Below are 20,084 nucleotides of genomic sequence, written 5' to 3' on the forward strand. Positions count from 1 at the left end.
TGAAAAAAGCTTTATATTCAATTTTTCTTATCTACTTTTATAAAATCCAATAAGCAATACATCTAAAAAAATCTGAAAGAATTCCAAACATTCTCAAAATCACCCTTAACCAAAAATAAGCTCAATATCTGCTCAGCTTACACGACATAATATGGAAATTGTACTTCAAAACATGACAAAACTAGGTTTTAGATTTTACATAAATCCATACTACCTTAATTATTGTAAAAAGAAAACTAAGAAAATATCGCATATATATCTAGTATATGCATTATTAATATTGTACGAGCAAAGTCATCAAAATGGTAGCTGAAGTACATGAAGTCAGACTTGCCTTCCATTTAGTCTATGTTAAAACTAAAGACAACACATGAGTCTTGGACAAAAATCTGTCTCATAAATGTTGGGAGTATTGTGTTTTGTCAACATGTTTCCCGTTATTGCTTAGGCATTACTTTCTACCCTCTTTCGTAGGTTCAACATTTAAGTCAAAAAGCGGGAGTTTTCCAACATTCCGTCCTTTGCTTGTTCCAGTTTCCTCCTTCTGTTTACTAACGCCATCAACTTCCTTGCCTAAAAAAGAAACCAATAAAAATAAATCAAGAAGCAACAAGTGGTGATTGGGATGAGAGAGAGAGAGAGAGAGAGAGAGAGAGAGAGAGAGAGAGACCTCTATTATCTCCGCCATCTGGTTTTACAGAATGAGCTGGGAGCAAGGTCTTCTGCAATCTAATTGCTTTAGTAAACATCAATGTGTTGAGAAAGATTAATTCATTCATCAGGGAACCTTCGACTTTGCTAAAACCAAATTTCTTAGTCCACATTGGAACAAGATGGTCGATGGATGGAATGACCAAATACTCAACTTTAAGAAAGCGAAGAGCCTGAAAATTAGATAAGCATCAAAACTGTGAGAGTATAATTTAAAGAATTAAGTTTATATCTTCCCACCAGTTTAAACTTTTGGAAATAGATAATGATTTAACATAGGTATAGAACATATATCCTTAGTGTGATGCATAACTTTACAATTTTAATTATCAATGAAAATCTCATTAATTTAGAATACAAAGAATGCGCGGAATGAAAATATCAATAATGGAAAAGATAAAGAATTGGGCAATTTGGCACCTCGTTCATATGATCAAAATTTTCTCAGTGGAAAGATATTTATTATTCCCTCCATTAAAGTATGCAATCATCATAGCAATGCTCCACACAGATATTCACCCTACTTTAACAAATAGGACTCATCCCAAGCTATGCCCATAAGTTTTAAGGGCTTTTAAAGTACTTTGTTATCTTTATACTATAGCAATATAGCAATCATAATTGTAAGAGAACTGATATAGACACATAAAGACTACACAAAGTAAACCTACAAACTGATTTGGTTTCATGGAATCCGTTAGATTTACTTTATAATAAAAGTAACTTTACAATCTGACATACTATATCAAGTCACATTAGTTTGTAATGCATTATAGTTTTTATATAATCTCACTGTGTTTGCTACTAAATTAATCATTATAATAAAATTATAAATCTCTAGGATTCATGTATAGTTAATTACTACAGCTCTACATTCAAATCACCTTACAACCTCTTATCCTTTTTGCAATTAATCTTCTATATTAGAGACCATTCCCTCTACACCATCCTCAATCCATATGATTTGTATATACGTCTTCACTCAGCTCTTATTCAGTTGTTGTTTCAAATATTAACCAATACATTTTCATCAAGATTGATTTTTCATAATACTTATTCTGGATCTCCCAATATATGATATGCTGGGCATTGTAAACGGCATTGAGACATGCCCACCCACAAAATACTTATAAAGGCAGTGCTTTCTACAAGTTATGGTCTTGACATTTCCATGAAGGTTCTGGCCTACTTTGTTTCTTGCTTTTCCTCTCACTCAAGATCATTTGGTGTTGTTTATTAAAAAATGCAAGTTACAAAACTCTTCACCAAGAGTCTTAAAATTAGACTACATACCAGCCTTTGTTTGCCAAGCAATATGCTAACTAACTTACAGTTGTGGGCAAAGACGTTGTACATGAAAAACCTCATATCTTTTATAGTATGTGGTTTCCATCCTTCTTACATAACTTCTGTTACCAATGACAATTGAAGCATTTCAATTACAAAATGTTTCCATGTATTCTCAAACAAACAAGGCCAAGAGTTCCCTACTCACAAGAAGGAGAGGCGTCCTTCAAATAATCCAATCAGAAATAGCTGCGGCCTTAGTCCCCACCCCTCATATTCTTCAATGGCAGCCAAAGTTGTTCAACTTTTTCAATAAGCAATATTGAGTTCCTTGTCCAATCTATTGTAAAAACAATCATCAAGACACAAAATGGATTTCTCTAATTAGGGCACCACACACCATCCCAATTTGATACTATGGTAGCTCAAACAAATGCCACACAATTGGAGAGAATGATCAGCCATGCAAAGAACAATGATCAATTTTTAAATCTTCTTCTCACTTTACCCTCTGTGCATTCATTTATCTTCCCCACACTAGTTTAGCACCTTCATCATCTTCAATATCCTCATCTCTTGTATCCTTTGTCCAACCTGTCACTAATATGCATCACTCTTTTTCTCCTTCCCTCTACCATCTAACTGGGAAACCATAGTCTTCTATATTTAATTAAACCACAACCAGCTCATATTTGACTACTAGAGCTAGCCAAAGTAGGCACTTCCGACCAACAACGTCCTTTATCTGATAATCACCTCAATCAATTCACAATTCATCTATTTAATGCCTTTCATGCACTAGCTCTCCATCTAGAACTCACTTCCTTCACTTAAGTAGTCAAAAACTTGGAATGAAGATATGCTTTCACGACTGAGTTCACTAGTCAAAGCAAACAAAACTTGGAATCTTTGCCCTTGATCCCCATGTCATAAGTACTTCAATCCAAACAAGTTTTAAAGATTAAACAAAAATATGAAGCCCTCATGATAGTACAAAGTTAGATAAGTGGCTAAAGGTCTTGAGTAGCATGATGAAATTGATTATATAAAGGTTTTGATAAGTAAAGTGATCAATCCTTCTACTATTAGAATAGACATTCTTACATGGTCATTTGCAAGAAAGTTTCTATATAAAGAAGTCCCCATGATTCAGACATCCTCTATTCCGTTACCATATGTGGAAATTGCACAAATCAAACTTTGGCCTCAAGTAATTCTATTTTCCTTTGTTTGATGTAATCACAAAGATGTTCAGATTTTTTGCCCTCTCTATATATGTTTTTTTTTTTTTTTTTTTTTTTTTTGATCACCAAAGAAACATAGTGTTATTCATCAAAACATCCATTACATCAAAGCATCATGACTAATAACTTGAGAAACAAACTCAGGAAAAGAATGCCACCAAATTACAAGATCATCTATATGCCATGAATGTCTAGCTAAACAATGAGCCACAGCATTGGCCATCCTACCCTTATGCTTAATAGAAACTTTAGGAAATCTTTACAAGAGCCTTCTGATCTCAAAGACCAAGTTCCCCCAGATAGACTCCTGATCTGTAGCAAGAGTTTGTACCACCAGAAGGGAATCTAATTCCACCTCGAGCTCAGCAATTCCCAAAGGTAAGCAAACCTGAAGGCCTCTTAACACAGCCAGAAATTCAATCTCCATTGGGTCTGTTACTTCATGTTCTGGTTTACAAGCTGTGAAAATCACCTGTCCCTTCTCATCTCTTAGAACCATTCCTACTCCCGAGCTGCACTGGTCCTGAAAGATAGCACCATCAGTATTAAGCTTCAAGGCACCTACCTGTGGAGCTATCCAATTGCACACAGGCTTTACTCCCTTTCTCTGCTCTGCTAGAGCTGATTTCTGTTCTTGCTGAAGTGAAAAAGCTTGATCCATAACTTGCTGAGGAGACAATCTTTGCTGCTCAAAGAGAAGTTTATTCCTTCTGTGCCATAACCCCCGTGTGCATAAAGCCATTAGTTCCATCTCCTTTTCCTTTTTGCTTAATGCTAACTGAAGCATAATCTGGACAAAGTCCAATAATCCTGAAGCACTCTGCAGAAACCTGAGCTGATCCAACAATGCATCTTTAAAGGTCACACAATTAAGCAAAGCATGATTTGTATCTTCCTCCTCCATTCTGCACCATGGACATATAGCATCTGTCACCACCTTTTTAACTAGCAGATTTTTTAAAGAAGGTAAACCTTCTTTACAAACCCTCCATACAAAAATTTTCACTCGAGTAGGGACTTGCATTTTCCATATTTTCCTCCACATTGTTGTCTGATCTTCTCGAAATGATACCTCTCCTTCTTGGTTCCTGGCAGCATCAGCCAAGAATAGTCTATAAGCACTTCTGACACTAAACTGACCACTCTTCTCATGTTCCCATACCAACTCATCAGGCCTACTAATAGAGGTTAACACCATATGCAACACTTCTTCAGCTTCCCTTGGAGGTAAACATCTTCTAACCTTTTCCACATCCCAACTTCGAGTTCTGTCGTCAATTAATTCAGAAACCTTCCAGTTTAATTGGGACTGAGTAGTGGAACCCGAGACAGGCACCAGTTTATGGTTTGGTAACCAAAAATCAGACCATATATTAATGGCCTTACCATCTCCAACCCTCCACTTACAACTTTCAGGAGATGTTGCTTAGCTTCCCATATACCCCTCCACACAAAAGAAGGATTTGCTCCTAGTTTGGCCTCTTTAAAACTTGTAGAATGGAAATATCTAGCTTTATATAATTGATGAAGCAGCAGACTTTCTTCTTTAAGGATACACCAACTCTGCTTTGCAAGAAGAGCCAAGTTAAAAGTTCTTAAATCCTTAAAACCCATCCCTCCATGCAACTTAGACTTACACATTTTCCTCCAACTAACCCAACTGATCTTATTTTCCTCTTTTCTCTGCCCCCACCAAAATCTAGCTATCAAACTTTCCAACTTTGAACACAAAGAGGCAGGTAATTTAAAGCAACTCATGGTGTAAGTTGGAATTGAGAGGGCTACTGCCTTTATAAGTACTTCCTTACCCCCTTGAGATAACAATTTTTCCTTCCACCCTTGTAATTTAGTCCACACACCCTATTTTGCAGCCCAGAAAAAGCTTGATGCTTTCCTCTACCCACTATTGGAGGCAATCCCAAATACTTATCATAATTTTGCTACTGTTGAACACCCCAGAACTGCATAATCTCAGCTTTAGTAGTAGAGGAGACGTTCTTGCTAAAAACCATAGAAGTTTTTTCTTTGTTCACCACTTGTCCTGAAGCCTTTTCATAAACCTCCAATAAATGAAGGATATTTCTATTAGTTTGTGTTGTGGCCCTGCAAAATAACACACTGTCATCGGCAAACATAAGATGATTAATCTTTGGAGCACCTCTGCATACACAGATCCCTTCCACTACATCTTTGACATCAGCTTGTTGAAGAAGGAAAATAAGACCTTCAGTACAGAGAATAAAAAGGTAAGGGGAGATGGGATCCCCTTGCTTTAACCCTCTTGAAGGATAGATTGGGCCTTTAGGTTCTCCATTCACCAAAATAGACAAAGAGACTGATTTAACACACAGCATCAGTAAACTAGTCCACTTATCACCAAAACCCATAGTTTTCATAACTGATTCCAAGAAATCCCATTCTATTTGATCATAAGCCTTACTCATATCAAGCTTTAGGGACATGTAACCTTTTCTTCCTTTCCTTTTCCTTCGAAGGAAGTGCACTAACTCATAGGCAATTAACACATTATCTGAGATTAATCTTCCAGGGACAAAAGCACATTGAGAACCAGAAATTAACTGAGGCAGAATATTCTTCAATCTGTTTGCAAGAACCTTTGACATCAACTTATAAATAACATTGCAAAGGCTGATTGGCCTGAAATCAGAGACCAACTCAGCCTTTTTCTTTTTTGGAATCAATGTCACATAAGTGTGGTTTAGCAATGAAGGAAAACTTCCAGTATTCAACACCTCTAAAACAGCTTGAGTAACATCTCTACCCACTATAGCCCAATATTTTTGGTAAAATAATGGAGCCATACCATCAGGACCAGGAGCTTTTGTTGGATTCATTTCCTTTAAAGCTACATCAACCTCATCTGCCACAAACTCCATTTCCAGTTTTTGTTTCATTTCTGCTGTAACTCGACCTGTTAGAGCCTCTAGAAACTGCATGCTACCCCTTTGTGTTGAGGATGTAAAAAGCTTCTTGAAGTAGTTTAGTATAATCTCATCCATATCTTCATTCACTCTCCAATTACCCATATCATCCTTAATCCCTTTTATCATATTCTTTGCTTTTCTCTGTGAGGCTTTATGATGAAAGAAACTGGTATTTTTATCACCTTCAGTCAGCCATAGAGCCCTTGACCTTTGTCTCCACATAATCTCTTGCCTTTCCAACCAATTTTGAACATCTATTCGAGCTTTCTTTAAACATTGGTTCTATGACCCTTTGGATCAGAAGCCTCAAGTCTTTTTAAAACTTCCTTTGCCTGTCTGAGCTTTTTCTGCACATTACCAAAGCAATCCTTATTCCACTTGGCAAGATGTTCACCACATTGCTGAATCTGTTTGAGGACTCCCTCCATAGATCTATCCCCATTGATATTAACCCAAGCCTTCTCAATGAGTGGTTTGCAGCCTTTATCTTCCACCCACATGGCCTTAAAGTGAAATAACTTTTGTCCTCTCCTCTGAACTCTATCCTTTTGTAGCTGTAGTGTGATTGGCACATGATCAGAGTATGACACACTTCCATGACTTACAGTTGCCATAGGATATAAATTCTTCCATGCAAGATTGGCAAGACCTCGATCAAGTCTTTCACTAATGCTGTGTTGAGGTTCCCTTCTGTTGCACCATGTAAATGGATTACCAATATATCCCAGATCCAATAAACCACAATCATCAAGCAAATCTCGACACTCCTGTATCTGTCTATCAGTTCTTGCTCTGCCACCAACCTTTTCATTCCCACTTAGCAGTTCATTGAAATCTCCCATCAACAGCCAGCCCTGATCACAAGAAATTTGAATGGATCTAAGTAACTGCCACGTCTCGTATCTCCTGCTAGTTTCAGGCTGGCCATACACCCTAGTAAAATACCAAGGAGCATAGTCAGTTGCAAAATCCTGAATGCTAGCATGAATATGGTGTTTAGAGTAATGCTTAATGGCCAAACTTACATCATTCTTCCACAATAAGGCAAGACCACCACTCCTCCCCTCACTACTTACTGCCAAACAATTATCAAACCCAAGTTTATACTTCAGTTTCTCCATAGCCTTAACTTGTAACCTAGTCTCTTGTAAAAACAAGACCTTGGAACCTTCCTCCCTAACTAGATCAGAGAGAGCTCGAACTCCTCGTTGGTTCCCAAGCCCACGGGAGTTCCAACTGAGGAGAATCATTGAGGTCGGCAGGGCTGCATAACAGCCTCTGCCGATGTCAACTTATCCTCACCAACCTGCTTAACCATACTTTCTCCTATCTTCCCTTTCCCTCTTACATCCATCTCTGCCAGTTTTAATTTCTTTTTATTATCATGCACAAAATTTGTGTAAACAGCATTGTCACCATTATCAGCCTGCCTTTTCCTACAGGTACTAGCATTCTATGACAAAGTACTCATACCTGTGCCTCTAGCACGTTTTTTCCAGGTTGATCGAGTAGATCTTCTTGGAGGATGTTTTGTTCCAGCAGGCAACTGGGCTTGGTTACCGATAGAAACATGGGCTTGAGAGGCCTCGACTGTCACCTGGCCCACCACAGAAGACTCCACATGTATTACATTCAAATTACCGTTACCTTCACCCTCCGAGAACTGCGTAACTGAAAAGCCATAATCACGACGAGTCATCTGATCCGGATCCCTTCCCACAAAATCAGCTTCAGCCATCAAGCCTCCTGCCGCCTCATTAGAATTCTTCACTCCGCAATCAAGAGGTCCTGAATATTCGCCATTCTGATCAAATGGTTCCTGAAAATCAGCACCGTTACGATTCACATTAACATCAACGTTGTCTCCCTCCTTCTTCCCCTCCGGCTGGCCTTCCTCCGATGATCTACTCTTACCAGCCATGGTATCTCCTCGGTGAGGACTATATGGAAATCTACGTACTCCTCCATCCGCGCGCAGCCAACTACCAAACTGTTTGGTATCACTTTTTATTCCAGCAGCAGTTTTACACTCCATCTCGCCATGGATGATCCTTCCACAATCAAGGCAGAACCGTGGCAATTTTTCATAAGTAATCGGGACCCATGTTTGAAATCCTTGCAGTTTAATGGTACGACCTCGTGCCAGAGGCTTTGTTAGATCCAAATAGATCCTCACTCTAAGAAAAGACCCCCATCCCACATCATCTACATCCACCTCCACCTCCTCCACCTCCCCTAGCGAGCTTCCGAGCCTAATCCCACACTCCTTAGACATTCCTGCCAATGGTAAATTATGAAACTGCACCCACATTGCTGCCTTATCAAACGACATTTGACCCAAGGGAGTATACCCATCAAACACATTCATAACAAAAATGTTGCCATCAAACAGCCATGGACGCCCACTCTCCACTCGGTTCTTATCAGCATGAGTAGCGAAGGTAATCACAAAAACATTACGTCCCACTTCGGTGAAAATGGCTGGTTTACTAAGCCTCCACACCCTGCCCATAGTATTTTCGACTATATTCTTCCTGATCACCCTCTCCGACCATATCTTACCAATCAAACTGCGTTCACCCTTTCTCTGCACTTCCGAACTACCTTCCTCCTCAAGCTCTATTGCCTCCCCTTCTTCATCATTCAACTAAAAAGTTTCCCACATCTCCTGAAGTTTCTCCATCGCACAGACTCAATCTACGGTGGCTAGCCCTCTCAGACACCACCACTCAAACACCACCTCTATTTCCTAGAGAGAAAATAGAGAGGAGACTCTCTTGTTTCTATATATGTTGTTGACATATTTGTCATGGGTTCCCACTCACATCATCTTTCTATGCAATTTAACATCTCTCGGAAGAATATGAATAAAAAGACTTACGCTCATCAAACTAGTGTCTACTTAAATAAGTCCAAATATATCTTAGAACTTTTGTATTGTGGATGTATGATTGGAGCTAAACCTTGTTTTTCTTGTATTACTTGTGGATCCAAGTTATCTCAACATGATGCTTACCATTTTCATGATAATGTTAAGTAATGTCAAATTATTGGTTCCCTCTAATGTCAATTTCTTCATTCTCTTGCCCCTGCACCTCGAAAAGTACCTAAGAGTGTCCTCATATACCTCAAAGGTTCTATCACTCGAGCCCTTTATCTTACGCATGGCTCTCTTAGGCTATGTTTGATTATCAAGCATACCTCAACTTATCTTAAATTAATTATTAATGGAACTGCTACTTTTCCAACTTCCCATAAAAAGTTTAAACCCATCTCAACCTACTTTATATATTCAAACACATCTCAACCTATTTCACACATTCATACACATTTCAATGAGACATACAAAAGACTATTATTCATATATCAACTTTGATTATCTAAAGATCACCTCAGTATCCAAACTTAACCTTACTCTTAAAAATTTTAGTGACTTAAATTGGGTAGGATCTGTTGATGATGGGAGATTTATTAGAGGTTTTCACATCTATCTTTAGTCTTTTCTTGTTTCATGGTACCAACAAGCAAGCGTTGAATGAGGGTGTCAAAATTAAGTATACAACGACATCTGTTCAAGTTGCTAATATTGCTACCAAAGGCTTAGCTACTGTGGGATTCTCATTTCTTTGTGATTGGCTAATGGTTTGATCTCTCCCCATTATATTTTAAGGGAGATGTTAATCATACAAATGATAACGAGATCAAATATAACTACCAAACAATCGTCTTGAGCCTTATTGTCGACCATAACATATCAAGTGAGAATGACAATCTAAGCCCCTCTCAATGCACAAAATCATATTATCAATGAAGCATGCATGCGGTTAAAAATTCTAATGTTGCAAATCAAGATTTGATTAACATAGTGCTGTTCATTATTTTCATTAGTAGATCACTTTTTATCTTCTTGCTGAATAGATCACATGCTTTTTTTTTTTTTTTTGTTTTTAAAGAGTTAGGGCCACCTGTAATAGATCATATGCTTAGTAGTACAAAGATTATTGATAAGTTAAAGCCTAAAACATTGTTTCAATGTTCAAACTTAGTATATGATATACCCTAAGTAGCTATGGGAGATGCTAATTTATAGAGTTTGTTTAATATTTTGTCCCTAAACTTCAATTTTCTCACCAAGTGAGATCAGGACCACATTAGGTTAGTTAATGATCAATATAATTAGGGAAGTGAATTAAGATCATGATTAGGATAGTACTTAGCCAAGATAAGGCCATATGATAATATCCTTTAACAGGATTATTACTAATCAAGACTAAATGTCCATTTGGGTTTGAGTTTCACAGCATGATTGTACTTTTAACAAATTAAAAATCCTTTTGATGTCTTTAACAGTTTTGGAAGTAATTAGATTTATAAAAATAGATGTAGAGACTCCTTTTCATGATGTCTTGGTTGAAGAATTAAATATGAAAAATGTAAGAGAGAAAAAACTTAAACAAACAAAGAGGAAAGCTGAAACCAATTCTAAACTTCTAGGCTAGACTCAAGTTCAACTTTTCAATTTTAGTTTCATAAACCTAATAACATGAATTGAATTCGTAAGAGAAGTAGTGTTGGAATCTTAAGAAAAAAGTTTGACCAAAAATCTCTTCTGATATTTAATTTGTGCAGCCATGAAAGCGATTTGATGTAGCCTAATTAATTTTGATTTTATTTGCTTATTCTCATGATATATAGATATTACTTTGATGATAGATGAATTTATTAATTGATTTGAATAAAAAATAGCAATATCGGGTCATGATATCAACACAAAGAGTTTCATGGGAAGGATAGTTTTGAAGCATATGATAAGATGCTTGTGTAGGAAATTCAGACATCTCAGCCATAATTCTTGAATGTATTTTCTGTTCGTTATATCATATAATGATAGGAATTGCATTATAGGCTGGTTTATAAATGGTTTCAATCAATATGGCAAAATGGATTGACAAAATTACATAAGCAAATCAATAGATACATGAGTTGCTCAAATTGAACCTGTTTCATGATTGAGTATAAGGTTCAATTCTAACTAATTGATACTTCATTTTATCTAAACTGAACTAAAACTTGTTCTAGGGATCGATGTTTAGGATGGTGTTTGAGTTGTTGTATGAAATTATAGGATGGTCATGTTCGAGTTGTTGTTAAAGTCAAGCGGTAAGAAAATTTGCGTAAGATGAAGAAATTTCAGCAGATTTTTAAAGGCACGTAAAAAACTAAATTAGAAAAAAAAAAATAAAGCTTAGTTAGAACATTATTTATAATTTATTAAATAAGAAAAAGACATGTAGCAGCCCTTAAAGCTGCCTTGGCGCAGCTAATAATATCAAATGACCTGTCAGCCAACACATAATTAGTTTGAGTACAACTAGATCAGCCACCGCTAGGCAAAAATTTTTCTTTATTTATTTTTTTTCAAATTATTTTTTAATATTTTAAAAAAAAATATAAAAATTTATAATAATATTAAAAAAATTTCTTAATCATTAAAAAAAGGGGGGAAAAAAAAAAAGGGCCAGCGGTGGCCAAAGTATTACTCTTAGTTTAATCCCCCAAATGGTTGACAAGTATACAAAAGTAAGTCAACCATAAAACAATCTCTTTTGAGCATTTCATGCCCATAATGACCCTCATCTTAATTCATCAAGCTCCTACCTCCAAGGCTCCACGGCCTTCTTGATTTGCATACAACCCCTGCACCGAACACTATATGTCTCTCTCTCTCTCTCTCTCTCTCTCAAAATTTCATCACTTTCGTTCTCGAAATCACATGCACATAAAGCCTAAATTCATGTCACGCTTACTTGGTGTTGTACGAAAGAGAGATGTTTAACTTGTTATAAGCAACCAAGGTAAGTTTCTAAATTTATTTTTTGTTTTGAAAAATATAAAGTTATGATGATATTTAGTTGTGTATTTGAAATTGATGTTGAAATTTTGGAGGAAAGACATAAGTAGATTTCGATTTGGCTACATTAATTTGGAATTCTTTTATATGGAAATAGCATGTAAAAAATGATGAAGGGATGGTGTTTGAAGTACTTGGAATTGATTTGATCAAGATTTCAAGTAAATATTTGCAGAAGAGAGATTTAAGGGTTTTTGCCCATGCATAAAGTTTAGCGTTTGAAGATCATAATAAATATAGATAATGTAATAAGTGAATAAAGAAAAATAGAATTTGAGGATAAGTGTGTTACACTACAAGAAAAATGATAAAACTTGAAAGGGGATGAAGTTATAAATATTAAAAGTTCAGGGTTTAGTTAGGAGTTTATAGTTTAGGGTTTCAATGGCTTTGCTAGATTGAGAAATGTAATGTAAATTGTAGTTAAGTTAAGTATCATAGTGAAATTAGTTAAGTGTTAAATAATAGAAATTTAAGAAATTATAAATGCAACAAAATTAATTGAAAATTAGAAATTTAGAAATAAACATGGAGAAGTCAACCTCTAGGTTTATGTAGAAATTAAACTAGCTAGCCATCCACGCCCAATAAGGAGCCCAAAGCCTAGCTATGTTTCGGCCACATAAGGATTTAGGGTTTGAAGACCTAATTAGAGTTTAGGAAAGAGGAAAGAGGTGCCTATGAGAGATTCTTGTGTTTCCCTAAGCTATAACCATTAGGCTCATAGGGAAATGGAGTTTTTTCTTTCTAGAAAGCATCCACCACTTGTCCCTCGTGCATTGAAAGTCTAAACTTCTAAAAAAAGTCATGTGAAGAAGGATCGAGGAAAGCCTTAGGGTTTCAGTTCACCTAGGGCACACGCTAACCCTAACCCTCGTCATGCCACTTGACAGTAATGCATTTCCACTCTATAGGTTCATTGTATATGAATCCAAAAGTGAAAGAAGGGGATTTCGGAAAATGCAAGTGACACACACCACCCTCACTATTTTTGCCACATTGCAAGAGACACGCCATTTGGCAACCATGCATATCACCCTCTCTAGATTCATTGTACTTGGACCACATATGTATGAGGGTGATTCAACCATGACATGCGGCAAACCTTGTGAGTTCCTAGAACCTCAATCTTGAGGAAGTGGAAGAGATAGGTCTAAGTAATAGGAGGGACACATCACATGGCACCCATGCAAAGGCTATAGTTTTTGAAAATAGAGGAAAGAAGAGGGAAGAGAAAGGGGGACAAAGGGGATTTTCAGTGGAAGGGCTTAAGGAATTCCAAAAATGCCAAACCCTATTGGAATAAAGAAGAAGGTATGCCACATGTCAAGCATGCACTTGTAGTTAGTGACTCGTATTATTCCCAAGATAAGTGGACCTAAAAATTAATCTTAGCCTTCTTGATTTTGTTTAGTTAGCCAATCTGATTCATTTTTGCTATATGCAACTAATAATGTAACGAAACTTTTTTTGTGCTTTGATATCAGTTCATGAATAATGTAACGCATGAAAGTCTGTCTATAATTTGCATTGTATTATTAAATTCAATTTGCAACCACCCTCATTTGTATAATTGATTAGTCATGGTAATAACTAAATTGATTTGTATAAGAGGGCTAACTGCAACCTTTAATGGGTCATGTGTGCTAAGTTCATAACTAATAAAAGGGAGAAAAGATAATACAAGCAATAATATCGAGAAAAGAACGAATATATTTATTGTTAATTGACCTAATAAATAATTGGTGAGATAGAGTACATATTCTCGATAAGAACACCCTCCCAAACTTAAAAATAGTTGGGATGTGGTCCGCTGTAGCATTTTGGCGCTCTTCATTAAATCTCTTATATATATTATATATATATATATATATATTTCTGTTCAAATTTTAATGAAACTGTAATACAAATGCATTATGTAACACATCCATTTGTTTCTATATGTAGGCAAAAACGAGTAGAATGAAGTCTTAATTTATATACTTGTTATATATATTATATATGTCATATATTGGGAAATTTCTAAATGCAGTGGGAAATTTTAATTCAACAACTTACAGATTCAATCGCAACTAGAAGCTTTCTCCACATCCCCATGTCCCTATAGTTTTCATGAGTTGTAACGAAGGGAATCTCTGCAACTTTCGTTCCATGTATCCTGTAAAACCATCATGAGTTGATGATCATTTTAGTTCGAAGGGTTATTCTTTCAAATCTGCATGATACCTATACTGCTTTTCTGCAATACGGATAAAGATATCGTAATGATTAAGAAATTACCTGAGACATGCTGCAGAGACTATCTCATCGTCCTTCTCAAGAACAGCAGTATAAAATCTTTGAAAGTTAATTCGAGCCAAGTTTGATCTAAAAACAACGATATCGTAAGTACCGATCGAGATACATGACGATGTCTATATATATAAATATATATATAATATAGTCTCATAATTAAAGATATCAAAAGGTAACTTACCCTTGATTGTATACGACACTTCGAACTATATTTATATTAGTAAGTCGGTCCGTGGTTGTAACGAAGGATTCATTCATCATGTCCCATACAATGCCAATCTTACAGTTACATTCCACAATCTTCTGAATGTTATCGGTAGGTGTAGCTGATCGTAGATCTGTTAGGCGCATTAGAGACCAAGACAATCGGCCTCCATCTACCTCATTTCGGACTCCAGCTATACTTTCCAAGTGCTTAAAAATCTTTGTAAAATTCACGCCATTATCATTATTGCAATTTACAATTAATACAATATGAAATATCACAGCAAATGAATATTTTGAAACATGAAATTAATTAAGTACCTCCCTGCAGCTTTTCCCACAGAAAGAATTGACGAGAGTAGTCTGGTTGCTAAGTGGGGCGACAGGAGTATTAAGATCTAAGTCTTCTTCAAGAGAACATGCCCAATGATCTACAAAAGCCATACTTTAATTAATTAGAATTTATTGCAAAAAAATAATTGAAAAAATTCTATAAAAATCCCAATAAAATTGAGGTATGAAAGTACTTACATTTCTTTTGGCATTGGGAACATGTGAATAATTCTTCATTACCATGGCCAAGAAGACCACAATATTTGCAAATGCAGTAAGGACACAACCACTCCTCTTGTGGAACACTCTAAAATCCATAATCCAATCATGCACTACTTATGTTAGAACCAAAACAATAAGTTATTATAATGATTTCTTTTTCCTTGAAGAATTCTTAACCGCAGAACAAATTCCTTACCTCCAATCTTAAACAATCTTTATGAAACGTTGAAGGACATTTGTCACAACAAATCAAGTCCCCTCCATCCGTGCAAATCATACAAGCATCATCATTCCTGTCTACAGCATTCTCCCTAGGGACAACTTGGTTAAATCCACATTGGTTTGGTCCCATGACCATAATGCAAGCCTCAAGCTGGCATTGGAAGAGAGAAACAAGTTTCCAAGCTAGAAAAATATTCGCATATGGTCTATTCAGATCACTCGCAGCATGAATCTCAAACTCCCAAACTGTTATCTCCTCGTTACAACACAGACAGAATATCCCGGCCCTTCTAATCATTCCCCTCAGCAAAATTCTTATTCGATTATCCGCCAGATACCAAACTTCTGCATTTTCCTTGATAATCCCCAAGTCTATCAACCATGACAAGATGTTTTTCTTTTCCTGTGGTTTTCCAACACTTGTATCTTGTTTCTTAAGTGAATAAGGAGCTTGCTTTCTTCCCCTAGAACTTTCTCCAACTTCGATACTTTGGTTTTCTCTTCCATATACCCTTCTCTTTATGGGACGACCTCTTCTTCGCACCAAACTTGAACTTCCAATTTCAATATTTTTGGCTTCATTTTGTGGTCTTCGTTGCCTAGACCTTGAATAGTCAGGATCAGAATAGCTGGAGTCACTATCTGAACTACTTGTGCTGAAGTAAATTCTCTTTTGGCTCCTGTCTCTCAATTTGTAGGCCATAGTTTTAACTACTCAGATCAATATCAGAAAATTTTCTCTCGAGATAGAATGTGTTAGCTGTTTGGATCAAAAGTTTCTGCATCAGAAAAAGTGGAGCTTAAAATACAAACCATGCATTCAATGTGTTAAATAAAGTTAATTCGAATTACCTCCACTACCAACACAATGGAGAGCAATGCAGAAAATGTGTTGGATTCATGTTTTGTTTTGTGAAGAAAATCATTTTGATTTGTTGCCAATCTGATTCTTTTCTTTTTTCTTTTTTCTTTTTTTCCATCTTAATTGAGATTTAATGGTTTTACAAATATGGAAGACTAATTAAAGCGTTAGAGAAAGAACGAGTACCCCTATGTATTTAATACAAGCATATGATGGAAGATTGCAATAGGAAATGGTAAAAAGGTCTCATACATAAGAAAATATGAACATATTATTATCATATAATATGAATATCCGTCGTAATAGTGAGCTTAAAGGAACATGAACTTCCCACTCGATTAAAGATATTCCATTTAACTGATCCTATGATCATTCTAAAATTCAATTTTCTAAAATCACAACCAAACAGCCCTTAGTTAATTTAATTAACTTTTTTTATTCCAAAATACTTTATACAAATTAATTTCAATAAAAATTAAATTCCTTTATGGCGTTAATGCGAAATTGGACTCATGAAAAATATATTCATTTTCTAAAGCTATATAATTCTAATAACTCAAAATTATATAATTCTAAAGAAATAATTACATTGGCATCATACATTAATTGTCTAAAACCATTGTCGAAAATTTTAAACTGCAAAAACATTGTTATAATCTTGAGGAAGAAAAATTTATATATTTCAACTAACTCAACATTAAGAAGTGAGAAATATAAAAAGTTCAAAGTAGAAGAGTTAAAAGCTCTGGAAGCCAAAGGGGTAAGTACTATTTTTTTTTTTAATAAGAAATAGACTTCATTCATTCATGGAACCGAAGTTACAGCTTTGATCTGATACATACAAAAAAATTCTCAGATTACAAGCCAACAACTACTCGCGTTTGGGACTTCACCAGTACATAAATTCTTTTATAATTGGTATGATCTTAACTTTTATGACTTTCTATAGACAAATTGCCTGAGAAACAACACCCTATCTATTGAAGAGTTAATAACTCATGCAATAAAAAGAAAAACCTTGTTTTCTTCATTAGAAAATTAATAAAAACGTCGTAGAAGAGTTAAATAGTGATTAGGAAGACAAGACGCAAATAATGGTAAATCAATAGCCACAATATGATGAAAAGTACTCTTTTTTTCCCCTTTATTGAATAAGCAACATAAATAGTAGATAACCTTTTGTCTTCAAAACTTTTCTTTAAGATCATAATATCAGAATTTATAGGGCAAATTGGATGACATTGCACCATAAGAGCAAATTAGCTGTTACTTCAGAAATTACATATATCATAAATTCATGAAATTCCAACCTCCTTTTTCTCAATGAAACAACATAACAAAGTCATGTTTTCTTAATGTGTCTAACAACTAGTTCAACTCTAGTTCAATATAATAGACAAATAATCATAAAAGGTTAACGATAAAGATAATTATCATGACGTTAATCCCAAGATTTATCCCAATCACACCCACCCCTTTAATTTTCATTTGACTTAATTGCATTTGATGGCACAAATATTAAGTGGAACCATTAATGGTTTTGAATCTTAAGATTATCAAAGTATTTTTGTGTGATAGATTAGTTTGTTTTATGAGTTGTGGACTAATAACTTCTTATATACATATGAAAGAAGATTCATAGATAGTAAAACTTTTTCATTATAGATTCAAACATAGCAAATTAAAGTATCTAGATCTTATGCTACCATACGATTTGCCTATAACTAAATCAAGATTCCAAGTAAAATAAATAAAAAGTCTACACTTTTTACTAAAAAAATATGATAGAGATGAATCTTATTGCTAAAATTCCACATTAAACATATTAGTTAAAAAAATATAGACTTCAAGATTGCACAAAAGTTTTTAGTAGAAATCATTAGGATGATCATCCATCAAGTACATGCAAGAAATATTCTCTCAAAAAATATCATCAATTTGTGTGATTTACACAATTAATTGGTTAAACGTTACTACTCCATCACAATGCAAGTATATCAACATGGAGAATTATACCTAAATTTCTTGAAGAATGCCATTACTCAAGATCCTTGATATGCATGCGAACTTTCTTCAAAAGTTAAGTGTCGATCTTTGCAAATACATATCCAGGCAATCCATCGAATTCTTTCGTGGCCTGAGTATCTTTGAAATAGATGATAAACAACATGAGAAAATGGAGGAATATTAGCATAGAATGATTTAAGAAAATGAGATATGGTTTTAAGGGGGGAGACTAAGAAATGGCTATATATCGCTTAATCGCTTAGGAAAAAGGGTTAATTGTAAAATAAATGCTTGGTTTTCATCTAACATTCATTACTCATTTTAATTTCATGATAGGTCATAGGGTGAATATGATCTGTGTCAACAATTAAAAACTATCACATGTCATCTTGCTTACAGATAAGCAAATTTATTACAAATTATGTAAGAAAAATATATCTTAAAAATCCAAAATTATTAAGAAGATCTAAAAAAAAAGTGTTCAAATAAAATACAAAATGCTTGGAGACAAAAAGAAGGTTGTGCCTCGTCGATGGCTGCTAACCACAAGGGAGAGGAATTCTTCACAGGCCACCTCGCGAGTTGTTGAAACCTTTGCGAGGTAGTCACACAGCAGCCATGATTCACCCTGTATGGTCGCAGTCACACTATGATAAAGAAAAAAATAACCTAGGCAACGAGGTCAAATTACATGCATTGAAATGGCTTTAAGTATTAAGATTTTGTAAATCCTTGCCCACAAGGAAGAGTTAAATGATATGATTACCTCTCCATATGAGTCATTTACTTTATAAATGAGGCTGATTTGTAAAATACAATGTGATTTTTCATAGATGGTAGCTAACAAAACTGTTAAGGTGACTTTTTTCACCAATTAATTGAGACATTCTGGTGTAATTTAATTACTTTGCATTTAATTGGAATCATCACTGAACGGCAACCTAAGAAATGACTTTATATCTTTTAGTTGCTTACGAAAAAGATTAATTGTAAAATTTGAGTATTGATACTCATTATTCATTTTCTCATCATTCCATTATGTAACATTAGATGATTGAAGAATATTTATTATATTTCACTTGCAAACCTATCATTTAATGCTACATCATGGGATGATGAGAGACGATGAAAAAATATATGATGAGTAGATTTTCTCAATTGTAAAACCAATACTTGATTTTCTGCCGTTTATAAACAACTACATCAATTTTCAACATTCATAAAGTTAATCCTTAGTTTAAAAAAAAAAATCACAATTAGTCCAACACTTCATTTCTCAGAATAATAACAAACAATTGGGCCTATATATTATTTTTTTAACGAAGTGATATGATAACCCATACTTAGTCAAGTCCTCATCTGTTACTTTTATTATTATTGTTTTTGCCTTAGTCCAATTAGAACTTAGCCCTATGGTTTAAAAGATGGATAGCCGCCTACTAAGGGACAAGGGCCCGCCTTTTTGCTAAATAGATAGCCGCCTGAGCCCACAAGAAGGCTCAAGAGATTTTTAAAAACCAAATTAGGTTTTTGATGCAAGGAGTAGGCACCAATTGGAAGAGAGAGACCCTTAAGTTCCCCTAAGCCTCAGTCATGAGAATCTTGGGAAGGGATTTTCGGTTTGGCAACCATGTAACCAAGCTCCTAGAAGCTTGTAAGATGGAAGGGGAAGGCCATTTTCTGCCATAAGGAAGAAGTAACACTTGGCACACATGCAAGTGGGAGCATTGAGTTTTCAAGAAAGGAAGAAGGCCAAGGGATTTTCAATTTTTGAAGAGCTATAGGCCACTCGGCAATCATGACATGATATCCCTCCACTAGGTTCATTGTATTTGGACCCA

At 35.2% G+C, this 20,084-nt stretch overlaps 1 protein-coding gene across 1 annotated transcript; it reads right to left on the bottom strand.

Moving 5' to 3' along the window:
- Positions 1-277: 277 nt before the first annotated feature.
- LOC122282651 (increased DNA methylation 1-like) lies at positions 278-18,466 on the bottom strand. Its single transcript, XM_043094595.1, has 9 exons — positions 18,253-18,466; positions 15,349-16,153; positions 15,129-15,237; positions 14,919-15,028; positions 14,575-14,816; positions 14,379-14,465; positions 14,157-14,256; positions 671-884; positions 278-573 (listed from the first exon to the last, which is right to left on the bottom strand). The coding sequence occupies exons 2-9, from the start codon at positions 16,075-16,077 to the stop codon at positions 452-454; spliced, it is 1,713 nt and encodes a 570-aa protein (XP_042950529.1). The 5' UTR covers positions 16,078-16,153; positions 18,253-18,466; the 3' UTR covers positions 278-451.
- Between the last annotated feature and the right edge of the window lie 1,618 nt (positions 18,467-20,084).

This window comes from Carya illinoinensis, chromosome 11 (genome assembly GCF_018687715.1).
Source record: "Carya illinoinensis cultivar Pawnee chromosome 11, C.illinoinensisPawnee_v1, whole genome shotgun sequence".
Classification (NCBI taxonomy): Eukaryota; Viridiplantae; Streptophyta; class Magnoliopsida; order Fagales; family Juglandaceae; genus Carya; species Carya illinoinensis.

Excerpts from the sequence above, each read along its gene's own strand:
- LOC122282651 (XM_043094595.1), bottom strand. The coding sequence starts at position 16,077 with ATGGCCTACAAATTGAGAGACAGGAGCCAAAAGAGAATTTACTTCAGC. Across the intron at positions 14,817-14,918 it reads GTGGGAAAAGCTGCAGGGAG|ATTTTTAAGCACTTGGAAAG; the intron begins GTACTTAATTAA and ends AATTTTACAAAG. Across the intron at positions 14,257-14,378 it reads GTCTCTGCAGCATGTCTCAG|GATACATGGAACGAAAGTTG; the intron begins GTAATTTCTTAA and ends ATGGTTTTACAG.